The following is a 20,674-nucleotide window of genomic DNA, read 5'->3' as shown; positions in this document are numbered from 1 at the left end:
GTCAGTGACTGGCCCCAAGGCCATGCTTGTGCCCTGGAGGAGCAGGCTGGCCCCATGAGTGAGGTGGGGCCTGTCAGCCATTTCTCCCTAGTTTTTGTTCCAGTTTTTCTGATCAGGCCCTAGAATTTATAGAAGTGATTCTTAGTACACTACATCTTCCATTTAAAGATTAATTAATGTTTGCGAATGTACCAAGGACAAACATTTCAGATAGTTGTTTCTTTTTGAACCTGTAAGACCCACATTTAAAAAACATGTAAACTCAAATCCCATCAAAACAGAAAATTGACACAAGTTTTAATATTTATATATTTTAAATCAAAACACAATTAAATATAGTATGCTTTAAGTACATGAATACTTGGGCATGAGAGAAATAAGAGGTGGTACATAGTACCAAAAACCTATACACAGCCTTTTTTGCTTTTTTTTATAGACAATACAGTGTCTCTATACAATCAAATATTGCAACAGTATAACACTTGCTAGTCAATCAAGATACTCTGAACATTGGAGATGATTTCTTTGCAAAGTGATTTTTTGCACAAGTTCAAGGAAAAAAAAGCAATCATAAGAGTTAAATAAAAACCAAAATAGAAGTGTTGTATACTAAAAATGCAGCGATAACATAACAGTGACACACTGAGTGTTTTTGATACTCTGCAAAATCAATTCACTGGGAAAAATACAGGTGCTGTGTCACACCGTGGCTTTTTACTTAAACTAAGAGTTTTGCAAGTTGCAAGTGTTGACAACGTCAGGAAAAAGGCGGCCGAAGGTCATTAAAAATTATTTTTCTTTGTAAACCAAACCTCTGGAATTAGATACTATGCTGGTTTGAGGACAACAAGCTATGGAGAATGGCAGAAACACATGGCAGTAATCACTTTTTTCCTTGCTTGTGGGATGGAAAGAAAAAAGATGGAGCATGCTACTGGCTACGATCTCCTCAAAGCATGGGCTGCATTCAGAGCCAATGCTCAGGAGCAGAGGGCTGCACAAGCACAAGACTGGCTTTCAAGTCTGCTCGAGTCGGCCGTGTGTCTGAAGCAGGGGATGAGTGAATGCAGGTGTAAGAGCTCGACAAGGAAGAGTTACGCTGTCCAGGCTTCGCTCCTGATCATTCTACACTGCCTTCAAGGTTAATGGAGTTATGAAGTAAAATACATTTATCTTACAGTTGAATGCTCATCTATTTCAAGTAAGGAAAAATAAAACTTAAAACTTTTTAGGTCATTCACTGCCAATAAATTCACCATTTCAGGTTCACTTCTCCAATGGCCAATGTCAGGGACACATCCCATGGCATTTGCAGTTATACAAATAAAAATTACAGGTAGAACTGGAAACTACAGCAAAACCTTCCCCTCCTTGTGGCTTATGTCCCATTCCAGATATTTTGCTTAAAAGTCTTTTTGAGACAGGGTCAAGTATTTGTGAAGTTGATCACAGTTACTCAGTGACAGACACGTTCATAAATGGTGTCTTCCTCTCTAAAAACCATCATTGTGAACGCCACATACAACAGGAAAAAGTGTTTCTTCACGCTCTACAGTGGAGGTACAGGATTGCTTCTTTTTAATTCTTCCTTATCAACGAGGGAGATATCAGCGGTTGGAGTAACAGTGCTTTGTTTTTATTGGCTGTGTTAAAGAATCCACCCAAAGGGAAAGTTCACTCATTCTCAAAGCAGAAAGCCAGATTTCCTGTTCTGGCATTTCTAAAATCATAGCTGAAAAAGGAAGAACAGGGTTAGAGTTCATCTTACCCTAAAACATACACATCAATCACTCAACAGAAAGACATTTTGTGTTTACAAGTGTTGAAGCCAGGTATGCTTATGAATTTGGGAGAGAAGAAATGCTACTCTCAATCTTCCCATTATAGTAACTATGCTTGCTTAATTGAATCCAGAACATCTGCAGCCACTTGTCATTTCTAAATATTGTGCTGAGTGACCTTTTCATCCAGTCAGACTAGAATTATAGAATTAAGTGAAATTACTTTAAGTCATTTAAATACAACTATTCAAAAAAAAAAACAGAAAAACTATGGACCATCCATTCAAGCCTAGTCATTAGGCTTTGGCACACGGTCACTTTCAATAATTAAGAATAAGTAACTTGAAAGAGTCAGATGCACAAATGCTCAAAATCCAGGAGTATCAGATTCTATACTTGATAAACTACTGTCTTCATTATTTCACGAAGTTTGGTACATCAGAACTTTTTTTTTTTTTTTAAATGACAACACGTAAGTTTTAGTGGTAATTTAGGCAAATACACTATTTTATGGTAAAGAATGCTGGTAAGCGTGAACTCAAAGAAGGAATTGCAGTACTGATCCTGCAGCACATAGCACCTTTTTACCTAATAAGGCAGTTAGTAAACACTCGAACAAAGACAATTTCAAGATTTGCACAGGAGAAGCACCACAGGTGGTACAGCAAGAGCTCTGCTCTTCCCACATTGGCTCAAGCCAGATAAATGCATACAGCTTTTCCACCCTCTTACCTTTGTAATCTTCTCTGAACGCTGTTCACATTGTGCCTGCTGCATAACGTCATTGACTATCATCTTTGCTATCCTCCAAGCCATCTCTTCTTGAGCCTGCCATAGCAAAAACATCCCAAATACAGACGGTTTGAAGTTCGTAAAATAATGCGGTGCCCTCAACATAGTTCATGCAATCAACCTTGGATACGCAGTTAACTTTCACAACTCAGTGACTTGGAGTAAGCATATCCTCCCTTGATGTAAATGCACCTTGGTTTCTAAGTACAGCATTAACTTCAATTAACATGAACATTTACTGCTTGATGCAATTTCCAAGACATTTGGAAAGTTTTTAGACTTATCCATTAGGAACACATCCAAGCCCCTCCAGAGGCGAAAAATGCAGCCTGCAACCCACATACAGTGGTCACTTCACAGTACAACCAAAGAACAACAGTACCTCCACACTTACTTGTGGATCTATCTTAAAACACTATAATAAGAAACCCCTTGACTGCAAGTGCACAATTAACCATTTTATTAAACTATTTGGCACTGGCAAAAAAACAAACAAATCATTTCACAGGTGCATGCAATTTAATGATACTTATCACAGAGTCACAGTTCTGGTTGGTGTGTCAGAGCTATTCAGAATCTGAACACTTCATTTCCCCAATCTGTATGGTGAAGTATGTCACAAGGACAAGATAAAAAAAGAGTACACACCTCATCTGTGTTTCCTTGAACCCATTTCTTCATTGCTTGTGAAAACATGGACCCTAGTTGAGATAAAAAACAGCAAACAAGGTATATTAGCAAGCTCTGTGGCACATCTCTACAAAAGCTACTTCCTTCTATCCATCTGAAGGGTTTGCACTGCTGGTGTTAGAGAACACAGAAAAGAGAATAAAAGACAAGGGATTACAGGGAGCCATGGTTCACTAGACTCTGACTCCAAATCATTCCTTTTTACCAGAAAGCAGAGTTGAAAAGCAGTATTAACAGCAGATCCCAAACTGAGTGGGAAGCACGTGGAGAGCTGAAGTTTTTTCATCTTGAGACCAAATCTTTTCAAGGTTTGATCATCAGCTCAGCTGCTAGCAGCTTTCATCCCTGCCAGGTTCCATCGACAGCTCCAACCCCCACAGGCTGCTCATGTTCCCAGGAGTCCAGCTGTACCAGAAAAGCACAATTTGGCTAGGGAACCAGGCCAGAGATGGGTTTTGCCTCAGTACAGGACAATTCCCTGAACATCTCTATTTGGCTTTAAACAGAGCTGGAAAGAGACAAGAATCTTGCTTATCTTGACTGAAGCGAGGAAGAGAAAAGTTTTGCAGATGTGTATTGAAATTGAAAGAGGAAAGCAAACCTTTTGATTTTTTGACATCAGGCTCCGGTTCAGATTCTCTGATAAACTGTCCCAGGTCACTGACTCGTCCGAATGTCATCTTCCTGCAGAGAGAAGAAAGAAAGGGACCACAAAGGTTACCAAAAGAACTTTAGTACTAGGAAAAGTTCTCAGAGAAACAAAAAAAAAAAGAGTCTACAATACAATAAAGACTCTAGTGTCAGAAAAAAATTGCATTTTACCAATTACCACTGTTTCCACCTAGAAATGATGTACTGGGAAAAATTTCCCGTTTTCCTTGTGTATCTGAATTCAGAGCCTATCTTAAAAATTCTAGAAACTACAAGTAGGCAAATGATTCAACTCAATCATAACATCAACAGGCAGAGCTAGCAAGTGCTCTACGCTATTATAAAACACATCATTAGGAGAAAACAGTTTACAGTACTTAAAGGGACAGAAGAGTGGCTTGCAATAGCAAAGCAACTACAGAAACAAAGAATTTCTCTGAGATCCACAGAGCAGAAGAGCTTTATAACAAAGAGCAGCTTAAGAAACAGGAAAACAGCAGTGCAGTCTGCTAATGAAGTACAAGCCCTTCTCTACCATGGAAGTAGGGAGAAATTGAAGATGTTCATTACAGTATCAAATGCACCTGAGCTTATTCTTTTTCTATTACAACCCCAAAGAGGAACTACTTTGCTATATTTTGGAGTCAGAGGAATAATAGCTAGGACAGAAAAAAAATCTGTTGGAAATATTTTTCTGGCTGCCATTCTGGTCAGAGAAACGTTCACTATGATGTTGGTATTAAATCACACTAATGAAATAAAATTACTTTCAAAAATACTAAGATGTACTATTAATGCAACACTTAGTATTTATGCATACTTTCAGCGCAGAAAGACACAGCAAAAATGAAACATGAGAAGTACACTACAAAGAATGAGATGCACTGAATGAGCCTTACCCTGCATATGTTCGTTGATACAAAGATTCTGGATCCAGACTTGCAGCATCTACAATTATTGCTTCATCAAAGTTTTTCAGGATTTTAACATTAGCCTTTTTGACATTGGACTACAAATAAAAATTCTAAGTATTAGTGCCCAATGCAAACAACTTGTAGCTTAACAAAATTACTATTTTAGTGCTTTAACATTTAGATAAAAAACTCTATAACGTCCATGCAAGCATAAAAGAATTAGAGAGCGTCTACACAACAATGAATTGCTAACACAGTATGACATTGTTTTGAAACAGAGGATGACAAAGTTACATGACCAGAGCCAAAGACAATGTGCGGGTCAGCATACATACATGTAAAGACTGCTGTCTAAACATTATCAACTGAATAGATCTGTGTGTGCATGCATATTATTTGTTTGAGTATTAACACTGAACTACCTCAAAAGCTGCAGCAGCTTCACTCATCCCTCTCATGCACCTGGTAAGCAATTCCTATTAAATACTCTATGCATTCCCCACAAACAGAGAACAAATGTTTATCTTTTGGCCTGAAGTATTCATACAGGAACATGAAAAAACAAAAACATTTGAGCAACAGCAGGGAGAGCACAAATCCATAGCAATCTATTAGCAGCTTAACTCAGAACATTTATGGCAGCTGCCTTGCAAACACCTTTCCTGTTGGTCTGCGCAAGTGCTGTTCTTTATGCAAAAATATGCAGAGATCTGACTAGGAGCATCTCCAGTTCAGTAGGAATGCATACCACAAAATGCAGCACTTCCTCCCCAAACATTCCAAGCAGGCCAATTACCAGAAGTTTCTCCTCCTACTACTATCAGGAGGCAGGATAGTTCAAGATGTCAGAACAGATTTCATTCCCCACTTTTCAACTTGGTTGGGAGGTATAAAAACATTACAAGCAAGTAGTACAGCTTCCAGGTTGCTTGAAACGCAGTATGTTGGTATTGTTGGTCTACATTCCAGATTTAAACCCCCTGGTAACACTGCAGCATTCAATAAAAGCAACTCAGCAGAAGCAGTTCTCGCTTAGCTTTTCTGCTCTCAGCTGGGCTTGCAGTTTGCAAGCTGACCTGGTTACAGATAAGCTAGAATCTGCTTATCCTCTCCCTCAACCGCATTTGAATCAAGCAAAGCTGGAAGATTTGGAACAGACAACTCTTTGTTAAAAAACATCTCTTTGATGTTGCTTGCATGGTTACCGAATGTCACGTGCTCCACTGCCCACGTCTGAGGCTAGGCCCACACAGGAACCCAGCAACACATAAGGCAATAAAAAAAAAAAAGATGCTGGCCTGTGACTAGGGCACAGAGCAAATAGCCAGTGAACACCAGTGAAACTGGAAAGGTAAGAGCCAGAGAAACCCAGCCACATTCTTGTTTCTACACAGTACTGCAAAGGAACAGCCACAGAGCCCTAATCATGCTTAATGAATGAAAAGAATGCCCTACCCAGCAATAGACTGTTTTTTTATTGCCAGCTTTACATCAAATGATAGACATGCGAACAACATCCCCCAAATCACTGCATCTCAGTGGAAGTAGTGTCTGAAGTATGTATTTCTATGAAAATACAGTGTCAAAAGTATGTATTTCCACCACCGTGCTAGAGCTCTCGCTTGGTAAGGTCAGGAGTCTGCCCGTCTTCTACCAGATCAACGCAACCAGCTACCCTAAGGGCTACAGTATGGAAATGTCTGCTGAGGCAAACTAGTGAACACCAGCTGGGAGAGATAAACTGTCATTACTCTACATGTGAATTGAGAGATGACAAACACTAGAACTGAGGGATTCTCTGTACAGAGATATGTCACTTTAATGACACTGAGCGCACATTTGAACGTTTGTATTTAAATTCTGTAATATACTCTTGTGTCAAATTTGCCTTAAGTTGTAACTGGGGTGTTGTTCCCCCCATATGCCATGTTCTTTAAAATGTTTATAAACAAAATGTTTATTAAAAATGTTCTTAAGTGTTACAGCACTATGAAACAGTCTTCAGTGAATATTAACAACTTAATGAAAAACATAACTTTGATTCAAAGAACTAAAAGCAGTGCAAGACTCCAAGGACAACGAATATGACAGATACAGTCCCGTGCCAACATTGCGTTTCAACTTAGGGCATGTTTAGTCTGCCTCCTGCTAATATAACACAAGATTTAGTAGCGTTTAGTAATGAAAAAGAGAATCAGGAAGCTTACAATTACAAGAAACCCTTACAGGGTATGAACTCTGATATCAATACAGGAAAGCGACTGCAGCGTTTACTAGAACAGAATTAAACCAAGACAGACATACCTGGGAGGCAGAGCCATCTGGGCCCCCTATGGAATCACTATCAGGAGAACTGCAGGGCCCTTGAATGTTCAGTGCAATATTCCCTCCCGGAAATTCATCTCCTCGTACAGAATGGATGAGATCATTCAAGTATTTGTAATAAAGGTTGCTGGACAAGAAACCAGGCAAAAAAACCTGAGAGACAGAAGAAGTCCTCTTTAATCACAGCAGGCCTGCATGACTGCTGTAGATCATTTGTAAAACAGAAGAGACACACAAACATCTCAGTCCTTGTGCAGATGGTACACAAGTAAAAGTGTCCAGGTATGGAACTATTCTGGATTAGCTACTGAATTGTTTTCAGGCCTACTGCAAAATGAGACAACAAAAATAGTTATGTATTAACTAAATTCCCCACAAACTGGAACTAAAGTTAAGATTTTTCTTCTTCTAGAAAGGCCTGATAACTCCACAGACTTAGAGCTATCTCACGATACTGTTCAGAAACCAGCAGCAGCTCAAGAATCAAGTCATCAATCTAGTATCCTGTATCCTATAGTTACACTGTTATCCACAGCACTGGTATTATACCTGCAAACAACTACTACTAGCACTTGCAAACGACTATTACTAGCATGAAGGAAAGTTTTCTAAAAAATGTAAAATAAGCTGTTGATAACAATTCACGCAGGGGGGAATTCTGTTACTGCCATTAATATGCAACAATTTGCACAGTAACCACTTTGTGGTATCTTTCCACAGTAGGCTGGGGAAAATACCAAATTTTACTAATTCTATTATTCACATAGTAATTCAGTAAATTTTAATAAGAGGACAAGTCAGAGATGGCAAATGCAATGCCTGACGCTACAAGATCTTCCTGTTATCTTTACTAACTGCCAAAACCATTCTGAAGAGGGTGTCTCACCGTCTCCATGGTAGTCCACGCCTGCCGTAAGGGAGTAGTGAAACAGTTAGGGAGAGGGCCACCTTCCCTGCAGATGTTGGATTCAATCTCTAACCTCACAGAGTCATCAAACCCGAGAGGATGCGTGGCTTGAAGGGAGAAGTACCTGCAGCACCAGACAGGGGAAGAAGACAACAAAAAAAGGCTTTGCAAAATTTGGCAGTGTTAGTACCTACCCTTTTCCACTGGATGCCATTAACCATGCTGCAGCCACTAGATGGTGCTGGCTTCAAAATGTACGTACAACTGACAGTAACTAAGTGCAGGGAGAAAAAAGTCCCCAATTCACAGAAACATTTTTTGATAAAGCCTTGCCCTGAAGATACAGATAAAAGAAACAGAGCATCATGTGATTACTGATGAGCAGAATTTTACACAGCTTTGTAACAGAGAAGCAGGAATGAAGCAGAGGACACCCAGAACTCTGAAGCAGCATTTGCTCATCATTAAAAACAGAGTTTGACAATGAAGGATAACAGGGGTGTGTGACTAACAGAAGTGAGTTCTTTGCTTCCTCTCGAAATTTTATTTCCTATCAGGACAGTAACTCAACAAGCTTATGTCTACAAGTCTTACACTTAAGCTTCTGGAAGCACTTATGTCCATCTTCCAGTTGCACTGTTGCTAAGATGAAGCACAAAAAGGAAAGAAGGTACACTACTGAGAGTGAAAATGACCATAAAAGGGGTCTGGTTGCTTCCTTACCAAAATAACAACCATCTTTTGAAATATTAAGAACAAGCTCTATGTGGCTTTTACTACGTGTGGTAAAAGCACTTGTAGCTTATGTTAAATGGCTAAGAGTACCTGAAATTAAAGATTTTTCTATGCTTACACTTCTGCTATAAGGTTTAGAACTTACATGTTTTCCTATAGCAACCAAGTGGCTTCAGTATTTCATGGCCAAACATTAACTCAAAAAATCAAGCCCCGAAAATTCTGATTTTTGTTTAAGAACAAAGTCTTTATAAGGATCTATCTATAAGGAAACATTCTAAGAGTTGTTGTACATACACACATACACTGGAGGTCACCTAAATACAATGCATTTCAGCAAAACGATGCAAGACTGCACAGCATTTGAAAATTAAAAGTTCCTCTTGCACACCGCAACACAGAAGTGCAAAGACAAAATTAGAGCTTCAGAAACATAGTTGTGGAACTCCCTCACTTGTCATATAAAATCATGGCGTCATTCTGTGCTTCTTGCCCATCATACTGGCCTTTTTTGGCAGCAAGTTGAGACTGGAAGTTATCTGCTGCCAACCAGAACTGCAATACATTAACTGCTTCTTCTTTCTCCATGTACTAGAAGGGAAATTAAAAATAAAGTTTTAGCAAGAAAACACAACAAGCACAAACCAACTTACTCCATCCCACTTAAAGTAATAAACAGACCATAAATTTGTGACAAAAAATTATCACGAAGGCATATAAATACTTTGAATTGTCTGATAGTGCTGCAGACAGAATTAGCTTGTTGCATTCAGTTTGTTAAAAAAAGGAGCTTGTGAAATTTCTTCTTTGTACAGATTTTTGCATTTAGTTTCCAAACAATTACTTGTTTATATCATAGTGAAAGACAAAGGAAAAGCTATTTTCATGCTATACTTAGTTTACAGCATGTCTCAGCTTCCCTGCTTGCCGTTCCAAACTATATTGGCTTGTCAGACTATCAGGACAATTATCTTACTCCTGACAGATGATTCCCTAGAGGTACAGGACCCCACAGCTGTAAAACCTTACGTTTCTGTAAAACCTTACGTTTATCCTATCATACACGAGGCTGGTACCCTCTCTAATTAAGACAAGACTTTTTCTTTACCTGTGCTTAAGGCTTTCAAAGTCAGTGCTTCATTTGGCAAGATTAAGAAGTCTATGTCAAAGCTTCTACAAAGCAAAGAGACACTTAGAAGCGCTCTCTAAACTGGAGAAGACACGTGTGAATACTCATCTTACAATACGGTGTACAGGTTTGAATATCTGAAATTTTTCCACACGGGCAAGATCAGTTTAATGCATTTAATCCCAGAAAAAACAGATACACCTCATCTCTTTGGTTATATTTAAGGTGCTTGGTTATATTTATTTTGTTATATTTAAGATATTTTCCATGTGATAGAATGGAATAAAAAAAAAAACCAACAAATCACAACCCCAATACTCACCTCAGAGAAATAGAACAGAGCTGATTCACAGAAAAGTATGTCAGCTAGATAAACAGTCCCACTAGTCAGCACCTCGATCTGATATTTACAGAAATGATGACTTCGCAAAAATTCACTAAAGTGCCTGCACACAAAATAACAAATTAGTCATTAAGGGCCAACAGCATTCAACACACTTTGTGAACCAATTAGTTCTTGCCCCAGAAGTCTTACTATTTCAGTCCAACAAAAATAAAACAGGCAAGAAAAAAACAGGCAGGTAACACAAATGACATGGGAACAATATAAAGAACGCAGTAACAGCATGCAAATACAATTTCAGCAAGCAATCACAAGAACAGATTTGGAGGAAGAGGTCTGAGCACCGTTTCAATTATAGGAGGCTATACAGAACAGCGATTTTATGGTCATCTTCATAAGCATTTTAAATGAACCACCTTTTGCAAAAGGACAACATAAACAAGAAGCCAAACCATTCCTTCAACTTACTCTTGTTCCATTGCATTAAACACTATTGACTGTGCTGTAACAAAGCAGTTAGGATCCACTTGTCCATCTTCCCCACAAATCTTTGCTGCAAAGAAAGATCGGGTTAATTTTAACACACGTTTGTTTATCAAGCTGAAAGACGTGAGCGATGACTAGTTAATGAAAGACTGCAGTTCAAATCTGCTAGAATCAGCTGGTCCTGACTGCACAAAAAAAGCTGCTAAGGAGCACTAGCACTGCCTTCTTCACACTGCAGATAGCTGAATGATACTATTATGGCTAAAATATTTGATGAAGACTCCATTTGGATTCCTCCTATAACCGCTACGAATTCTTTCACTAATTTAAGCAAAGTTTCTGCAAGTTCTTATGTGGATATTGCACAAAATTACAGAAATTTTTCAGGGGGGGAAGCATTCTGCAATAATCAGGTATATGTTTAACTATCTTTTTAAAACTAACTTTAAAATTCAGAAAAATAAGCGCGTGTGGTACTAACGATACCTACGGTGAAAGAGGAAGCTCTAAAATGAGCAGGCAGTATGCATTCTTACCAACTATGTCATTTCTCATCGCTTCTGTAATAGGTATTGGCTTAGCAGCATCTGGAGAAATATATTTGGTAAAAGTACTAACTGCATCCCGTTCTATACCTACAAGGAAGAAATACAGAGTCAAACTTTGTATCCATTGGTACAGGTTTAAAAAGAAGAGTGAATAACTTGCTTTCCTGAAGAGCAGATGTTTGTATCTAATTAAAAATGACAGTCTGCTTCCCGTGAAGCTTTCACAGTTTCTTGCTCGATACTTTGCTATCAGCAATCTAGCACGACTGTGTTAGCTCCAGCCAGGTCACAATAAGCCCAGCATGGACCACCTAGTGAGATGGAATACAGGAACGTAGCTCCAAATCCCCCCCACCGAACAAGACAGCACCCTCTGCCTCAGCTGCACACCTTAGCACCAGTAGTAACACCCATGTGGCATGAACTGCAGTGAAGTTCCCAGTTTCTAGCTCTCATCATACAGAACAGAAAGCACTTGCATTATAAAGGAATTAAAGGGGAAAAATAATCAGAAAATGGGATTCCTCAGAACAAGTTGTACACTTTGCATGTCACCTTCCAAACAAGTTAGGACACTGCTTCATAGGGAAAAAATTGTACTCCAGACTTTCCAGATTTCTCAAAAAGGACCTGGTCCTTTTAAATTATTTTAATGTTAGAAATCAGAGATGTTTTTCAGGACTATAGTATCATTGTTTGCTTATATTTTGGGGCTGAGGTTACATATTCTGGAGGCATATGATAAATAGCTATACAAGAAAGGCACATAGCAAGAGAAAAGGATGTAACATAAGGAAACAGTTGAGCAAACAAAAGGAATCGATACGAAGAAAGGAGTGCTTCCTTTTTGTCTGTGTACTTGCACAAATGAGGGCGGACTGAGTAGATGCAGATTACAGAAACAGGTGCATGTAGCTCACTATCAAAAATAAATATTTTAATTTCATTCTTACTTCCAGTCGCCTCTGAAGAGGTGGACTCCGAATGAGAATAATCAGTTACAAGGGGAGGAACTCTATCAAATAAATCCAAGAACAGAAACAGCACATTCCATACAAAATCTCTACAAGTCTTTTGTAACCAATACTTACGCCATTTTATGTGATACAGGATATTTACCTTCCACGGGCAGTTTATTATCAATTCTCAGCCCCATCATCCAAATTTTCTGCAATTCTTTTAAGTTGGGGGGTGGGATGGGTGAGGGAAGAACGGGACATTGCAATGTTCATCTTCGTTTCTTAAGATTACACATGTAGGAACAGCATATTTATTTTTAAACAACCAGTCAAAACAAATACATAGCTCTTAAACTGCCTATCCACTTACACAGTAAGTTACCGAAATACAAAATGATTTTCCTCCTCACAGCACCATACCAAGCTTACTAAGAACGCATGAGAACCAAGGCAGCTCACCATAAAAAGCAAGCAGTAGCTAGTATATTCCCCTTCTGCCCACCTTTTTCAAGAAAGGGGATACGTGACACTTACTTTTCATTAGTTTTCCTGACAAGTCCTTTAGTGCAGATGAGGGGCTGTTTCTATTCGATACTGTAAGGTTGGAAGATTCTTGCTGATCAGCTGCAACAGAATGCATCCCTGTCTCAGATTTTCTTAGACAAACAACACTGGTATTATCCCTCTCTTGACCCGAGAGCACGTGGTTCTGGCTGTTGCTAGTTCTGTTGTTCTTATCCGGAGCCACTGATTTGGCCCTGAGCAGACGCACGGTGCTAGAATCCTCCAGTCTCTCCTCAAGCAATCCAGGCGGAGAAGATGCCATTTCCTCCTGCTTCGAGGGTGACACCGGCTCTGCCAACGAACTCTGCTTAACTGTGTTCAGGCTGTGCGCTCTTATGCGGGACCATGTTGTGGAGTGAAAGCTTTCAGCCTCTAACCAAAACTTAACCAAGTGTTCCATTCTGCGCAGTTCCATAAACTGGATAAAATAAGGGAGGGCTACATTGTCCTGCAGGACTTGTTCAAGGGTCTTTGAAAGGCTTGATTTGGTCTCTTGAGCCTGATAATTCAGACACGATCTGCCTAAAGGAAAATATTAAGAGAATAACTCTGTATTGTGTTACAAACATTTCGATTGAATACAAAAATGTCTTGGAATGCAGCTAGTAAAGAGATTATTCCAACCTAATGGTGGTATACAAGACAAAGGAATCTCTTTTAACCAAAACCAAAGAGGCAACGAATTTACTGCCCATTCAAAACCCTTCCAGGCTATAACAGATGCCACTGAAATGGCAGTATTGATTTTTTTTTTTTTGGTTACTTAATTTACTTGACTGAAAACCAACAAATGGTGAGCATACCAATAACATCCATAGGGGGAAAAAAAAGAAGAAAGGAACTGCTGATAGTATTACAGAGCAGATAAAGCCTTACCTAAGTCTCCAAAATGAGCAGCTTCCATGTGACTTGGCTGCTTCTTAAGAGCAGCTGTCCGACTGCTAGAGAAAGAGTCCATGTTGGCAGAGATGGCATTAATTGCCACATGGCTTGGTCCTGCAGCCTCCAGCAAGGCATGATTTCTAGTGCTTCTTTGAGGGGAATGTACAGGTATTGGAGCTGGAATCAAGACAGCAGTGATTAAAAGAAAAGGATCCTCACACCATTTCTATGCATTATTGAATGCTAAGTGCTCCCCAAATAAGCCAGAGGTTGCACGAGTCAATCTTATTAAAAACCTTATGGAACCACTGCACGTCATCTTGGATCAAGGGTCTGATATGATTTAAGATTACAGAAATAAACAAGTTTTACGGCAAGAATAATCTCACTTCCAATAGATCTGAGTGGTACCCACCCCCCTATATCCTCCTTATTCAGTAGCTAATCAAAAGCCAACAAATATAAGCGTACACATGAAATATTATTCCTGAGTCTTCCTGCTTCCTTTATAACCTCTACAAAGACAGTTTCATACTTTGTCTGCAATGTAGTACAGTTGCATTATTCTTGGCAAATTCATTTCCTTACCTTTTTAAATGTTTAAATGTGTTAAAAAAACCTGAACTACAGAACTGAGAGTTTTAACAAGAATATCTTCCAAAATATTTTGTCTCTACCTGAGTTTTAAGAGGGAAATAAACCAATAAGGAAACATCTGTGATGAAACACAGATTATAAACCTTAATCTCCCTTGGCCATTTCAGAATATGGCTGGCTATTTCAGCCTAAAGAGAACAAAGAAGAACTTCCTCATGCAAAACCATCTGTAAAAAAGCATCAACTGGTTGTTAATTGATGACAAAACTGGAACGAAACAAAACACAGCAATACCAGTTTCAAAAGCTCTCAGGAAATTACATTTGATTAGGATGTCACGCAAGGACATCTTACACCTCTGACTGTTAAAAATAAAGCGAGTCAGATGACACTATCTCAGCACACTGCTTCACAATGACGTGTTTCATCAAGGTGTTAAGAAAGTTGGTTTTTTTTATGACTTTCATGCCGCGTAACTTTATTTTTATGCACAATTTAATGTGATGACAGAAGCTGGCGATTTCACACTTGAATATCATGGTAGCAGATACCTGGAAGCAACAGTACAGGAGAGCTGAAACGTTGATGCTATCCTAAAGTGTTTCTGCAGTTAAAGTATTTGGTAGCGAGATACTGCTCACCGTCTTTTACAAAGCCTTTTTTGTTTAATACCAGAAATAATGGAAAACCTGCAGTTTTCCCCATGCCAATGGATGGCAGCCAGACACTTGGCGGATGCCGGTAACTGAGGGAAACTGGCTGGAGGCTACTCGTGTAGAACCAGAGCCACGCTGCTCGTAATGGTTTAAGCTTTTGTGAAATAGATTCAAATTGAATTTCGTACGACAAACATTTGAAGCAAAATTGTTCTACTTAATCTAAGCATCAAGCACTTGTTCCAAGACCTCTGGATAGTACGAATCTCTAACCTAACATCACACGGATTGTGGAGCAGCTGTTTGCCAAACTGGAAGGATGCTCCCTGTTTGCAGCAGCTCGTATGTAATACAGGAAGTTTTCAACTTTATCTTTACTCTCATGGTGACCAAACCACAGCCTCTCCCTGGCAGCCTCTGTCAGCTAGTCCCTGGGAACGGCACTTGCACTAAAATAATGGGGTACACTATGAAACAGATGCAACTGTTTCCTATATTTGACTTGAGAGAGATACCACGATGAAATAATCCTTTAATTTTCTCTTGTTATCCAGCTAGCACATTCACAAGTGCAGAAACAGGATTTTGTCTGAGGACATAAAAGTAACAGGCCAGATTTACACGGACTACCTCAGCTCCTTTTAGCGCTGCACTAAAAATTGATAGCATAAATAACCTTGTTTTCCCACACTTCATAAACTTCTTTCCCATCAAGACTTTGTCTCCCAACAGATTTAGCAGCAAGACTTCTGTATCACATGGAGGAGCATTAGAATAGCTATTCATTCTGAACAAGATTCCCATCTGCAGTCTCACAAGACACATCAGTCAGAGCTAGATCAGACACTGGCACCCTCTTTGGCCAATTAGACAGTTAAGCTGCGTCTTCAAAACCACAAAGGACACTACAAATAAGCAAGAAACTTCACAAGCAACTCATCGTAGATAAGGAATAACCACTGTCTGCAAGGTGACTGAGTTTTACCATCCCTTTGAATTAAAGCTCACGTCTGACATAATTTAATAACCTTCTGTACTTACAGATTCAGCAAGATGGCTAGGAAAGATTAGTTGCTATAAATACTCAGGAACAGAATTAACTTTTGGTTCTGTTTTGCTTTTAAGGCTTAGATCAGGTTTGCGCCCAATTGTAAGGAAATTATTCCACTAGTTACAATAAAAATGTCAGATGATATTAGATAACTGAATTTACAAACAGAGTATCGCTCTTACTTTTAATTGCTTTCACATCTGTGGTCTTTTCTTGTTCTTTACCTTTCACTGTAAAATATAAAGGAAAATGTTAATGTTATTTTGGGTGACTAATGACATTTACCAGAGAAGGAATATAAAATTCCCAACTTCAGCAAGTTTCAAAGAAGATGCACACCATCATTTTGTTAAAAGTGATCTCACATTTAAATCTGCACAACTAGTGACTGACAGATTTTCAACGCTTTTGTGTTGCTTTCCTTTCAAAACCAAAACCTTCCCATTCACAAGTTAAGTTCAATGAAATACACTACGTTAGAATTAACATTCAGAAAGACGCTTGCTGTCTATATGATCAAAGCAGGGCTACACTCAAGGTTACTTTAATAAACAGCATTAACTGGAAAGAAAGGGATAGATGTGTTCTAGGAGCAGGACACTGGCAGGTGCTCTCTGAACTACAAATTGCATTCCCCAAAACAAGCAGCAGACCAGTGTAACGTGGACGGCTGGGGAGGTGCACGTGGAACCTGGGACAGCCCGTGACTCCTCCACCATGCATGGGTACCACAGAAATGTTCTGGAAGGACACTGAGAAGAGTTAATTATCCCATAAATAATATTGCTCAACTATCACCAAAGGCTACGGCAAACAATTGATGGGAAGATCACAGTTAAAAAAACAACTTGTGATGAAAAAGTGCCTTTTAAAAAAATGATTCTTAAAAGAAGCTCCTAAAGGAAGAGAATGAGGAGATCTATTTAAAACAAAAATAAAGAGACCAAAGGAGTTCATAAGCAGGATGGCACGAGAAATTAACTGGTGACATTGCAGAATACGATCTACCAGAGGAGCGTTCCACAGCCGCTACAGGCTGGGATTATTACTACAAATAGGTCATCTTTGAACACCGATTCTGGAGTCCTTCCAAACATAACCACAAATCGTAGCTGACTAGAATCAAACATTTGCATTACAGAACACCGGTAGATTAGAAAACGCTTCCTATTCGGACCTAAGCATTTTAAATATTTTAAAGGGAAACTTTAAGCTCTCATTACATAATTGCCTGCTCGATTGCGGCCGCAGCGCTGCCACGCTGCCAGCCTTCCCTGCGAGCAGCACGGATGCTGCAGATCTCAACTGGCACCTCAGTGATTAAGAGTTAAGCTAGCGGCTTCCACACTCTCCCCGAGACAAAAAGGTTTAAGCCTCAGCTAAAAGAACTGGGTTCCTTTTAAACTGAGCTCTTACAGCCAGATGTAACTGCACACGAATGGTGAGAACAGCCCAGCTTTTACATAACTGACTGCGTGCTGATGAGCAGGAGAGAAACCACTGAAGAAGTCTGCACGCCTGAAATAACCCTGAGCTACAGTAGACATGAAGCAATTCCCTTCATCACAAAGCACGCAGCCTGAGGAACTCTGCATCTCTCTAGAATGATTCCAATAGTTTGTTCAACTGATACTTGACTACTGGCAACAGTTCCCGAGCTTCAGCAGAAGGGCCCTCCACACACCTATTTTCTGTTCCAATGTACTTGTTCCTTCTCACCAACTTGTCAGTTCCTCACTGCCTTACTACCTGCTTACTACCAGTAATACAAACTCCCGGGCCACACCGTAACCTCTTTGTACAGCGGCTTCTTTTGTCACTGCCAGCTTCAAGCAGAACAAGATTAAGGAGCACCAGCAGAGAATAAAGGAACACTGCTGTACGTGAGGAGACCACGGGGGGGTGAAGCTCCACTGAAGGAATTTACTTTCACTTTCCTCACAAAAACGGATGTCATTTGGTCTGCGTGAAGCCAGACAGATAACTGCGGTACACAACTACCGAGACCCAGAGGTCTGTGACAATTTCCAGTAGCGTTGCCCTGTTGTGAATGGGGTTTGCATCAGACCACAAGAGATTTGAAAATGTTGATTCATTCATATCTTGAATGACAGAAGGATGAAAGAAAGACAGAAGGATGAATGAGCCCAAGCTGCTCACGCATGTACATGTAGGAAAAGCAACACACAACTTCAGAGGTCAGCCAGCTGGTAGGACAGCGTACATCATTTCCAAAACATCCCCCGTGAATGAGCATGGAGTCCGACTGTTCTCACTGATAACGGCTCCATAATCTGCCCTCAAGCCCCTGGCTCCTGGCCAACTGTTATTATTTCTCTACTGATTATCCAACCTCAGTTTTATAGACCTTTATTTTAGAGACCATTCTAAAAAAAATGCTTCGCTGTATTTTTGAGACTTTTCTACAGGTTAGTAGCTCTAGCATCCTTGCTATGATTTCATTTGTAAACAACTGTTATAATCTTTACCCAATATTGTATCTGCTTAAATAAGAATAATCCAACCCAAAAACACTGACACTTTTGGCCAGTGTTGGACTGCATGTGTCTAGTCTACAGAGGTTTAGCATAAGCTTTTAACTGTCAATTTTCTCCCAGCTGCAGTTTAAGATTTTCTCTAAAAGTCAGTGTCTGTAACAGAGATACACAAAGCAGTATTATTTATGTACAGCCCAGATGAGAGCTTACTTTTCTCCTCCCTTCAGCAGTGCCTCTGTTGGGCATTTAGCTCTGACTGTGCTTCTCTGACCAAAGATGCTTTAAGCAAAGCTCCAGATACCCAGTCAGACACTTCACTACCTTCATGAGAAAGTTTTCACCAAAGCTCACGCTGTTCCTATGGTTAAGCATCAGGAGGGAACATCGGCTCCACGATTCTTTTCATCTACAAAGCAGCAGAAGCTATTTTGGAGCAGTTTGTTTATAAGCAGCATGAAAGTTTTATTCTGCAGCTCCATATCAGTACATAAACAGCCCCAAAAGTCATTAAACACTTGCAAAACCCTCAGCGAATTTCAGGAAGCCTCCATCGCTGCTAATACGAACAGAAGCTTACACTCTCCGCCAAAAACGAAGTTTTTAGCACTGCTACTTCAGCTCAGAAAGCTTACAACAGAACTTGTCAGTCGAGTGCAGAAAGGTCTGCTCAGATAACGCGTTATTCCCCCCAGCTTACAGCCTTATCTCCCAGGACGTACAGTTTGAGTTGTAGAAACCGAGAGAGCGCTTTGGGAGGGCGTCGCATCGCTGCAGAGCGGCGGTCACGCTGCTGACAGCGGAGCTGCCTTCCCAAAGGGCCCTTCCTAAGCAGGGCCACTTCCAGCGAACCCCCGGGGCCCGCACACCGCGCACCCGGCAGCGCACCCCCGCGCGTTTCATCGCATCGCTGCCGCCCCGGTACCTCCGGCAGGTCCCACGGCCAGCGACCCGCGCCGAGCCGCGCCGCAGGACCGCCCGGAGCACTCGGGGCTCCTCATTCCCGAGCCTCCCGCCCGTGCCCCTGCAGCCGCACCGCCACCGACGAACCCCCTGCCGGTGCCTCCCCCGGCGTTTCTACGAGGGGCTGGGCACGGCGCGGCTCCCCTCGCGGTTCGGGCTGAGGCCCCGCAGCACGCGGCCCCCCTCCGAGGCCCTTCCCCCGCCCGGCCGAGCGGCGGCTCCCGGCCGGCCCCGGCCCCGGCGCTGAGGGCCCCTGAGGGCCCCGGGGCCCGGTGCCGGCCCTACCTTTCCGCCTGAAGAAGGACATGGCGCTGGGCAGGGGGCGAGGCGGCCGCCGGGCGGGGGCCGCGGGGGCCGCGGGAGCGGGCAGCGAGCCGGGCCCCTAGGAGCGGGGCTGCGCCCCCCGCCCGCCGCCGCCGCTCCCTCCGCCTCTTCCTCCCGCGGGGCCACCAGCGGCCGCCATGTTGTCAACAACCGCCCCGCTCCCTCTTCCGGCCGGCCGGCGGCGCGCGCGGCACGACGGGACGCGGCCGCGGCCCCCCCCTCGTTCGACACGGCCGCGGCGGCGTCAGCCCGCTCGGCCAATCCGCGGGGCGCGGCGGGGCGGCCATCTTGGGTGAGGGCAAGAAGCTGCTGAGGGCGAGCGGCGGCCGGAAGCCATCTTTGGTTAGGGCGAGGGGCGCCCGGCGGACCGAGGCGCCATCTTTGGTGAGGGCAGGAGGACCCGGGGAGCTCGGGGCCGGGCCGGGCTTCGGTCCCCTGCGGCCATCTCGGGCCCGCGAAGCGTAGCGTGTGGTACAGCTGCTTTACAAACGCTGTTGTTGTAACTTCTGGTTCATGTATGGTGAAGCCGAGACACGGCACCAGAAAGCAGCCGTCCCACAGTCCCACAGCCACCCCTACCGCACCACGACCCGTCCGGCCGCCTGCCGTTGGCGTTGCTGTGAGCGCGGGGGGAGCGGCTGGGGGCAGCGAGGGGCAGCGGCGACGAGCACGGGACAAACGGCGCCATGGCAGCGGGCAGGAACGGCCTGCCCAGACACACAGCTCGGCCCGGGTCCTGTGCAAACTCCCTCGTTCCGGGGCATTTCTGCCTCACCGGGGCTGGATCCCAGTGGCCTTGTTGCGCGGGGCCCTGTTGGCGAGGCAGCGCCACGAGGGGCCCGAAACGGACCCCACGGGTTGTGCAGGGGCCGCGGGAGGCGG

At 42.1% G+C, this 20,674-nt stretch overlaps 1 protein-coding gene across 1 annotated transcript; it reads right to left on the bottom strand.

Moving 5' to 3' along the window:
* Positions 1-267: 267 nt before the first annotated feature.
* On the bottom strand, positions 268-19,951 carry AKAP10 (A-kinase anchoring protein 10). Its single transcript, XM_048074253.2, has 15 exons — positions 19,754-19,951; positions 16,193-16,240; positions 13,701-13,883; positions 12,795-13,346; positions 11,290-11,388; positions 10,736-10,820; positions 10,247-10,370; positions 9,250-9,386; positions 8,040-8,184; positions 7,133-7,306; positions 4,814-4,923; positions 3,865-3,947; positions 3,222-3,274; positions 2,514-2,609; positions 268-1,732 (listed from the first exon to the last, which is right to left on the bottom strand). Exons 1-15 carry the CDS (start codon positions 19,773-19,775, stop codon positions 1,727-1,729), a joined length of 1,917 nt encoding a protein of 638 aa, XP_047930210.2. The 5' UTR covers positions 19,776-19,951; the 3' UTR covers positions 268-1,726.
* Positions 19,952-20,674: the final 723 nt, after the last annotated feature.

Source organism: Anser cygnoides, chromosome 18 (assembly GCF_040182565.1).
Source record: "Anser cygnoides isolate HZ-2024a breed goose chromosome 18, Taihu_goose_T2T_genome, whole genome shotgun sequence".
NCBI lineage: Eukaryota > Metazoa > Chordata > Aves > Anseriformes > Anatidae > Anser > Anser cygnoides.
This window is presented reverse-complemented; position numbering and strand designations above follow the sequence as displayed.